This window comes from Chiroxiphia lanceolata, chromosome 4 (assembly GCF_009829145.1).
Source record: "Chiroxiphia lanceolata isolate bChiLan1 chromosome 4, bChiLan1.pri, whole genome shotgun sequence".
Lineage (NCBI taxonomy): Eukaryota > Metazoa > Chordata > Aves > Passeriformes > Pipridae > Chiroxiphia > Chiroxiphia lanceolata.
In genome coordinates this window covers 6309376-6319341 of record NC_045640.1, presented here as the reverse complement: position 1 = coordinate 6319341, position 9966 = coordinate 6309376, and the positions used below count along the sequence as shown (strand labels likewise).

Sequence of the window (9966 nt, the reverse complement as noted above, 5' to 3'; positions counted from 1 at the left end):
CATTTTAGAAAGAAGTAACACACCGTTGAGTAGAGATTTATTACTTATTCCTCATCTGCTTGTCACTGATGCCTATCAGCACCAGGATTGACCTGATTCCTTTGCCTGAGCCCTGTCACTGGGAACAGAGAGGGTGTTTGGCCTTGGGAATCGATTTGAAAAGCTCCAGTTTTGGAAGGAGCTGTGTTTTAGGATGCAGTTCCCAGAAACAGTGCTGCTTGTTGTCTGGGTGTCTGTGCTCCATCTTGTCTTTTCCAGTTTGCCAGGGCAGAGTGCATGAGGTGCAGTCACAGTGTAGAGAATGTAGGAGCTGACAGCTCCCGGGAGATGATCCAGAAGCCCAAAGGTGTGGATGCTGCAAGGTGTCAGTTTGTTGTGCCGGGTTTGGTGTGGGGCTTCCCCTGCACAGGCCTGGAGAGAGAAAAGGGTTTGATTTACTTTGATGGGAAAGGAAGAGAAAGGCAATTAATGTGTGATGAGCTGCTGATCTTGTTTAGCCTTGGTCTGCAGCCAGGGACCTGCAAGAGCAGGCTGTAAAATGTTCCTAAATCCTCTTTGGGCTAATGAAGGATCTGCTGACATTTCGGGTAGTGACAGCCAGCAGAAGGATGTTCTTAAGACACACTGATGATCAGTTCTTACACTCATTTAAAAAAACGGGGGGTTTAATTTACCTCTGACTTCTGCTCACTCCTGTCCTCTCATCAAGCCTTTCTCCACATTCAGAAATGAATGAATAAAGAAGACCTCAGGGGTTTTTTTTTTTGGAGTTGGACAAGCTGTTATCAATTCCTAGAGACTTTTTCTTATTGCAACCTGTTTCCCGCAGAGGAGTTTGAAAGGAGGCTTTCTAGACAGGCAGAGTGCACCCAAAATGATAGAAATTACTGGTCTCCAGGACCTGAGAGTTTTATGCTGATCTAACAGATTGGAGATTTGGCACCCTTCTTTACTGAAGATTAATTTGTGGTGGAAAATGAATCATTCTGCTGCCAGCAAGAATCCCAGGCCAGGTCCTTAGGTGCTCTTTCATGCAGTGAATTGCACTATTAACTTCTAAAGAGCTTCATTTCAATAATTGGGAGTTGCTCAGAGCAGCAGAAATTTCCTCTCTAAATAAAACCTGAAATATGCTACAATTTCTTAAACCATGTCATGTTAGTGCAGGTGAAGGAAAGGTGTCCTTGAGGAGGTGATTTCCTGAGGTCCTTGTAACCCAACCGCTCCTTTGGTGCAAAACTGGAGAGCTGGGCAGATATTTTTTCTCTGTAGGGACAGAACATCCCTGTCCAGGGCTGGCAACAGGAGTTAAGTGAAGAATGCAAACATCATCCTAAACAAGGCAGCATGGACAGCTTTTCATTATCATTTCTCCCTCGGAAAGGCAGACAAGGATCAGAAGAGTGCTGGCTATAATAAATATCCATTGTAAAACTGACAGACTGTTCCCTTTTTCAGATGGGTAAAAAAAATGCATTCTGTCTTAAAAAAAAATAAAAAATTGTAGGGATCTACTACTGTAGGGGAGGGTGGTCTTTCTGTGAGCGATTGTATTAATTTACACAACTGAAAGACAATTACTTGTTTTACTATAAGCCCCATGAATGTATAACAAAGAACATGAATTTAGCTGATTTAAAAGATGCTCTGATTTGCAAAGAATGAGGCTTCAGAGCTGTGAACATGCTGTCCAAAACTTTCTTGGCTACCCAGCTTTTCCAAGCACTAGCCCAGCACTGGCTGCCTGGAACAGTAGCTATGATTTCTTGGTGGGTCTCTGGCCACAAGCCCCAGGGTGCCCAAGGCTTGCAAAACTGCAGAAGTGGTTTCCTGCAGAGCAGGGAAGGTGAAGAAATTGGCTGCAGGGAGATCTTTTTGCAGAAGGATAATGCACATGGGCAAAAGCATTTCTTTTTCCAAACTGGCAAATTGCAATTCTTCTTGTGGTGGTGTTTTCCTTGTGACTCAGGATGGTGGGCGGGTTGGAGTGGCAGGAGGGAAAGCATAAAAGAAAGATCTCTAGATCTTTCTAGTGCCCTAGAAACTGGGTTGCCTCTAAATCTGTTCCTGTCTGCAGTGTTGTTTCTCAGGAATGTCATCCAAGTTTGCAGCAGCCTCCCTGCTGCTGCTCCTTAGTGCCTGTAGGGGAAATGGAGGCCTGAGCTGTGATGATTTTTTTGGTCTGCCACAAGCACCACCTGTCTTTATGTTTTATATCTACTGGTGTGTCAGGGCCCAGTGATTTGAATTACTTAATCATAAAAAAAACCAAACAAAACCTGCAAACATATCAAAAACACAAAACAAGAGAATCTTCTGTCTCATTTTTGCCCTTAAGTAATTTCACAGATCCCTGCCATCCACTGTCTGTTGGATGAAGAATTTTTAGATTGCTTTTGGGCACTGTCCTGCTTTGTTGCCTGAGGGTGCCAAGTTTAAGAGAAAATTGCCAATGCCTGTCACTTACTAACCTTTTACACCTGCACCTTCGTCTTCTGGTTCCTAAAATAAGAAAGAAAATGTTTTAGTTCAAAGCTACCAAGTCACAGCTCAGTAAAGAAACACTGCAGTAAGGTGGGTCTGGTGTTCCCCAGCAGCTATTTTTAAATTTAACCACGGATAAACCAGGTTTATTTTTAAGCAAATCCCTGCCAGGGAGTGGTGCTACAGCTCATGTTACCTCAATATTCCACTTAAACATTTTGATGAATTAAAATGTGAGGTGAGTAGCAGTAGCAGGGTCAGCCTGGGAATCCAGAGGGTGAATTATTTCTCTGGACTTTGGCATGTTGCTGAAAATCCCTTGGCAGCAATTGTTTCTACAAGAGGTGAGTGGCAATGGTGCCACTCCATATGCAACCAAGCTGAACAATGCTCTTTCCCATTTTAGCATCTCTGTTGTTACTTTGGGATGTATTCAGGAAAATACAGTGTTCTGCCATTAATTTTAGCCCAAAGTATTAATCTGTTCTTGAGGTCTTAGGCTGCTGCAGAAATTAACTGCAGCTGATGGCTTTTCACTGATCATTTTACATCAGTGTTAAAAGGCAGAAATAAATCACTGAGTGGTGTTTGTAGGTTAACAGTGTTGCAGGTCACCAGGGAATGCCACTGTACGTGGAGAGCTCTTGGATCCTGATGACTTCAGAGGGAATTTGGACCAAGTCCAGGCATTCTGCTGCATCATCAGCTACTTCCCCCGAGGAGAATGATTTTTGGCTGTGTCTGCTTAATGCTTTTTCACATATTCCTTCCTATCTCTGCCGAGTGTGGAGATTAGTATTTTTCAGGGCTGAAGGATGCTGAAAAATGGTACCTTTTTAGCTGGGTCAGCTGGTAAATTCATCTGGCATCAGCTCCAGGCCACAGGGTCAGGGAGGATCTAGTTAGGTTAATTCAGCAGCAGAACTGCTGGTGTTCAGGCAAATGAGCAGAGCTGGATTAATGAAGCCATAACTTCTGGGGGTACTGGAGAGTTGAACTGATTTCAGTGAGCTAAATTGAGTTAAATCCATTTGCACTCATTGCTTGCTCAGGGTAGTTTAACTTCATTTCAAACACGAAATTTCACCAAAGGACTTTTGCTGACCTGCATTCCTGCTTAAACTGTGGCAGTCTCTGAACCTGTGTAATGAAGTTACTTTTTTAGTTACAGCTCAAGCTGCTACTGGGAGTCTCAGCATATGCTGGAGCATATTTATCCTGATGTGTCAGAATGTTTCAGGCCCTGGTACATTAATCTCTGACACACCAATTTAAGGATGGTAGAGCCAAGACAGTTCATACAGTAAGTTCTGTCTGTTTCTTATCAATTGTTCTTCCTTGAAGGTCTTTTTCAACCTAAACACATTTCTGATTCTGTGATTCTAAGTTGTTAATGATTTTTCAGCCTAAGCCTACAGATGAGGAAAATACAGTGATTTTAACAGTAGTCCTTCTCTTGCATTGACTGTGTCCTGGTTATCTGATACCTCACAAAGCAGGCACAACATCCATCCCTCTGAGGGACAGGGCTGTGGTTTGAAGCTGGAAGTGCATCTATAGGGATTGTGGTGAGCCTTACTTGGACACTGCGGGATGGTGATGGCCAGGGCGATGAGGAGCAGGAGGCAGGCACCTGCCAAGGGAACCCAGATGACACCATCACAGAAGGAATTCAGGTCCTTCTTCGTGCTGGACTCTGAAGGAATAGAGAAGGGTAAAGGTCAAAAAAGCACAGAAATGTTAAGTTTGTAAAAGACCTCCAAGATCATTGAGTCCAACCTTTGAGCAGGAATGGAGAAGGGGAAAGGTCCAGCAGGTGCTCAGAGCTGGTGTCAGGGCCAGTTCTGCTGGAGCCAAGGGAGCTGCCAAGGGCCCTGCTTGGTGTTCCATGAGGCTGGTGGTGAGGCAGGGAGCTTCCCTAGGGCTGCTACTCTCACCATTTTCCAGAGACTTGAGGGAGGACATGTAGCCAAAAATTTTCTCTTTCCCCTGATGAGGCTAAAACCACCCCCAGCCCTCAAGGCTCTGCCCTCTCTCCCCCTCTTCTGGGCATGCCCAGGCATGAGACATGCTCATGCTTTTTACCTCCTCCTTAGCCTTTCCTATGTGGGATGAAACACTGGAGTTTAATCCTTCCAACTCTGATAAAGCTCTGTGGATTTTCACTCTCCTCCCACCCCAAAATGCCTGCAGGTTTCAGTGGTATCAGTGGGCCAGAACCCAGCTGCTCCCCTCTCCCTCCCTGCACCCAGGCTACCTGGATCCGGGGTCTTGATGTCGGAGTCCTTTCCAGTGATACCAAGCTGAGTGGTGGGTCCCGGTGTGGTGATGACTAAAAGTGAAAATGGATGAATTCAGCAAGTAGGGAAATCCAGTAAAATAGGTCTCTCCTGCCCTTCAATTCTCCCACCTCTGCCCAGGTTATAGTTTTTCCTGTACACATATCAGGGCTTCATAGAGCCCCTTTTGAATGGGGATTCCCCCAAGGAGGGTCTCCCAAGAGCCACTAAGGAGCTGTAGGCTTCTTATGTCTTGCTGTCTGCCACCATCCTCAGAAAGACTGAACACTCTGAGTTTTGGGACCTATGTGAGGAAGGAGAGGGTAGTGCTGGACTTTGCTCTACTCTTCTCCCTTCAGAGCCATGGAGGGATTGAAAAGTGGAAATGGGGAAATGATGCTGGGTCTGCCTAATCATCTTTGCCTTTGGGCAGGAGCAATACCATGAGGAGAGATGGCAAGCAGGGAGCTTCTGGCAGGAGGACCAGTGGGTTGGTCCCAAGAGCCCTTGGGCAAGCAAGCAGGGAAATGGAGTTTGTGGGAGAGACAGCTGGTTAAAAAAGGCACAGGCAGGAGGTGCTGGGGATTTTGGCAGAGCTGACAGAGGTTGGGTGTAGATGTTGCTGACCTGGGAAGAAGGCAGGCAGGCCAGGGCTGATGTACAGCATTTGGTTGATGTTCATGAGGCAGAAATAATTCCCCTCATCCTGCTGTGTGAAAGACTTCACTACCAACCGATAGATAGTGTTGTGTTTGCTGGCCTCAAAGCGTGTGGATGTCCTCTGATTCCCCTTGAAGGTGACTCGAAACAGGGAAGAGATGAAGACAATGAAGTGAAGGGTCCCACTCTTGTCCTGGTGGACCCAGAACATGCCACTGTCCTTCTTGTCAGTCTGACACTCCAGTTCCAGCCGCTGTCCCACCCGGAGCTGGGTGATGCTGTTGCGAAACCTGATCTTCATCTCATACATCTGGCCATGGATCCCTGGGTAGCCTGGAGGAGAGAAATCCTTGCTGGAACTGCTTGGGAAGAGCCAATGGCCCCTCTGAGCAAACCTGGTTTCCTGTTCTCAGACTGTGAGGTCAAATGCAAAGGAGGACCATGGTGTCTGGATGACTGGAAGGTTTTGTTGGAGTCCTTGCTGGGATTGTGCATGAGGGTGCTCATCAATCAGCCATGTGGGTTTTACAGATGGGTGCTGCCCTTTCAGCTGCCTTCTCAGGGATGTTACCCCTTCCCAGATTATCTCAATGGACTCCCTAAAGCACTGACTGCTAAGTCCTCTTTATTCCCCCCTTCTCCCTCCCCTCCATAACCACTTGTCTGACCAGGGTGCCTTCCTGGTGCTTGTGGTGCTGCAGCCACCCCTCTGGCTGCCCTGCGCCGGCTGAGGTGATGCCGCCTTTCCCTCCACAGTTACTGAGCACATCTCAAAGTCGACCTTTTTATTTGCTATTTCCCACGCTTTAACTATTTAACCCAATTTCTTGTATTCAGTGGAAGGTTTTTCCTTGCCCCTCTGGGTGATGGGGCTGCACCACCCCGTGTCCATACTCACAGAGTCCCAGAGTGAGCAGGAGGAGCAGGGCAGGAGACCCGTCCATCTTCTGCTGGGGGTGTCTGTCCTTGGAGACGGTGCAGTGCTGCTGAGATGATGTTTCTATCTCAACTTGGGAGGCTGGGTCACACTCCCCACACTGGGGAGGATGTGATGTCACCAGGACCCTCTTGGGTAAAGAGGTGATGCTCGGCATCTGCAGTAAAATGCAGAGGAAAAAAATCCTGAAGAAATTCAGTTCTAGTGCACAGTTTGGCTCATTTTTCCTGATCATTTCTAAGTGGTGCTTCAAGGATTTTGCTTTGATGTCTTCCCTAGAGATCCTGAGTACTGCTGCTCATGCCTGAGGTAGGATCAGACACCCCAGCCTGCTGTCCCCCAGCCCTCTGGGGGTCCACAGCAGCTCCAGCTCCACAGAAGTCACAGACAAGCCTCGTGCTTTGGCTGAAGGTCTCAGGTTGCATTTCTTGGCAGGGATTCTGCATCCTTCTCTTGAACACACTCAGGGGGTCTCGTGTGGATGGCAGAGCCCAGAGCATTTTCTTACCCAGCAAGTCACAGATGTTTCATGGCATAGATCCATGTGTATCATTTATCTCAGAGCACACATGTTCCTGACACACAGTCGGGTTCTTCAGGTGCTCGATTGTTCTCTTTGTAATTCTTCTTTGGTCAATTCTTCTTTGCATTCGCTCTGAAGAGCTGCTTTGTGCAAGGCAGGTGGTCAGTCAGCTGAGCACACTGAGAGTGCTCAATGCCCAAGGGTATGATTTCCTTTTAATTTTGTTTTAACAACTTGTGTTTCTCCCCTGTAACCACAGGGGCTTCCGCCCTGCCCAAAAACCTCTTGTCTGCTTCACCAGAGAGGGCCCTGGGCTGCCTCTGGGTGACCATTTGCGCATGGGGATGGGTGATGCTTCCTGGAGCTCTGCACGTAGAGTAACAACAGTTTCATCAGACTGTGAGGGGCTGGGCTAGTATTTGATGTACGTCTTTCTTCCTTGCTTTCCTGATAATTGTTTTTGTGTGTGGTTTGTTTTTTATCAGTCCTTTGAAAAAGAAGCTCCTTTATTTTCCTTGGTCTGTCAGAAAGCAGGTGCTGCTGGCTTCGATGTCATTTGCAATTGGGGCTGGTACTCAGAGCTGAGTTATGGAAAATGGTTTTGGAACTGGGTGTGCTGGATTGGGCATCAAAGCAGGCTGCTGGGGAGTGTGAAGTTCACACTTTCATGAGGCTGTGGTAGTTGTGATGCGTATCTTAAATGGAGCAGGTTTTGACAAAACAAAGGGAAAATAAATTTCATCAATTAAATAGCATTACAAGGATCTGGATCTCAAAATCCTGTCAAGCAAATATGAACATCAGACTTGAGCTCAATGTCACCTGTTAGTGCTCCAGCCACCTCCGGATGAGACATCAAGTGATGCTACTTGTATCACCTCTGTCTGGTTCTCTACTTGTAAATGGAAAACTTAACAGGCCCCCTTAAGCCTTAGGTGTAAATCCGAGGTGTAGAGCTGGCTGCAGCTGACCTGAACTGGAAGATGAACCAATCATGGAATGGAGTGGAAGAAAGAGCTGGTGAGGGTAAGTCAGTGTTGCTTTGTGGAGCTGTGCTGGGTCAGTGCCTCTGCTGGAGGGTTCCTTGGTGGAGTTGGTGTGGTGGTTTCGAGCAAACGTCTCTTGGACGTGTCTGCCCATAAGGTGTTGCTCATTTTTGGGGCATTCTGAGGCATTCTGGGGCAACATGGATCTCAGGGCAGTGACTTAAAAAAATAAGTGTTTATTTTGGTGCATGCCCCAAGCTGCCTGTTCTGGTTCCCTCAGCCTTCTGACCTTCTGCAGGGGTGGTTGTGCTGGTTGTGTAGCAAAGGCAGAATCACAGCAGTTCAGTGCAGTGTATTGGGTGTATTTCTAACACCTACTTAAATTGCAGGGGTTCAGAAATAAAAAAGCCCATGTAAGAAGATACAGATGGGCAAGTTTTACCCCTGAGTATCTTAGGATGCACAGCAGTCCATGGATATGTAGTATCTCTCAGAAAATCCACAGGTGGACAGCTGGAAATGCTTTTAAATTGAATTCCTTCAAGGATTCCTGCTAACTCAGGGTATCTGTTACAGTGGGACGGAGGAATAATATTTCTACTGACACTTTATATGGAGTTTGCAGCCAGGCTGAATCTGCAGTTTGGGTGTTACATCCCTTTGGTCATTGACAGATTAAAGAACCAAAATCAGAGACCACCAAGATCTGTGTGTTAGAGATGCAAAGGCAGAAACGATGATAAAGAATTGAAGGTGATGCCTGGCTGTTGTTCAGCAAGTAAGAAGATGAAAGGTGCTGACAGAGTTCAGTGAATGGTCCTGTATTTTTCATAACTTGCTGATACCCAGCAAACAGCCAGGCCCTCAGACTAAAACCCACCCTCTGAAGAGGGAATGTGCCATGCAGGTAGTGCTATTGCAATTGCAGGGACAGTCCTTTCCTTGCAGCACTGAGAGTGCGGGGAGCTGTCTGGATTCATGGATTTGTGATTGCAGGCTCTAGTTATGTTCAGAGATGAGATTTCAGTTTTGGTTTCTTTTATTAAGGTGTCTGCCTGTGCCACCAGAGGTTGAATCAGCAGATGGTGGGGGCAGAGGCAGTGGTGTGAGTTGGTATTAGTCTGGGTTGGGGATACCTGGATGAATGGTGGGTCCTGAGGGTTGTACTGAGCAGGATGTACCCTTGGGTGCTGAGTGACCTGTGCCCTGCAGAGTGTGGGTTGGAGGATCAGTGTGAAGATATGTACAGGGAGGCAGGAGCAATCCCAGAGCTTAATTCTTTTCCAGATGTTGATTTCCAGTGCAAATGAAGGCTATTGGAAAAAATAACAAGAAACAACTGCCCCCAAACCCTCGCCCTGAAACAAACAAAAAAACCTCAAACCCCAAGATATTCTACTTCCAGTTCCTCATCTGTTGGAAGAGGATTTTGTGTGGGTATCAGCACAGACCAGAAGGAGCATTGCCTGACAGCCTGGTTTACAGGAAGGTAGTGTGATGCAGACCTAAGCTCTTGTGTTGTGTGAAAAACCAGGATAAAGTGACTGAGAACAGCGAGGAAAGAACTGCAGGTTATGGTAGCAGTGAGGTAGAGATGTTCCTACCTCTTGGAAACTGTTTTTCAGAAACACTTTGAGTTATGATTTTTTAAGTGAAAACTTTGAGCTCAAACTAATTCAGTAAGAGGCTGTGGGACAACACAATAATAAAACTGATCTCATAGGAGAGAGAGACAAGGTATGAGCTGTTCATCTGTATGTTAGACCCTTGCTACTCCCCAGCTGAGCACCTGGGGTTTAAGTGGGGCCCCCTTAACAGGTTGAATGTGTCTTAGTGCTTCATGTTGTCTGTGAATTCACATGTTGAGGCTTTTCTGTGAATTTTTTCTTTATAGTGTGTGTAGATCCTTGTAGTTCTCATTCAGTATCAGCCTGCTATTGTTTAGATATACTTATCCAGTCCCGAATTTAATTTTTTTTTAATTAAGCATTACACTCAAGTAAGTTTGCAAGAACTTCTCTCTCAATTTCCCTCCTTCCCAGCTTGTTTGCAGAGGAGGAGACTATCAAAGAGTTCCTTTCCTTCTGCTTTTCCCAG

General features: G+C 46.4%; 1 protein-coding gene across 1 annotated transcript; it reads right to left on the bottom strand.

Annotated features, from left to right (window-relative positions):
- Window positions 1-350: 350 nt before the first annotated feature.
- Window positions 351-6386, bottom strand: LOC116786223 (T-cell surface glycoprotein CD8 alpha chain-like). The gene is made up of 6 exons (XM_032686650.1): window positions 6322-6386; window positions 5391-5756; window positions 4742-4816; window positions 4064-4180; window positions 2472-2502; window positions 351-411 (listed from the first exon to the last, which is right to left on the bottom strand). Exons 1-6 carry the CDS (start codon window positions 6365-6367, stop codon window positions 366-368), a joined length of 681 nt encoding a protein of 226 aa, XP_032542541.1. The 5' UTR covers window positions 6368-6386; the 3' UTR covers window positions 351-365.
- Window positions 6387-9966: the final 3580 nt, after the last annotated feature.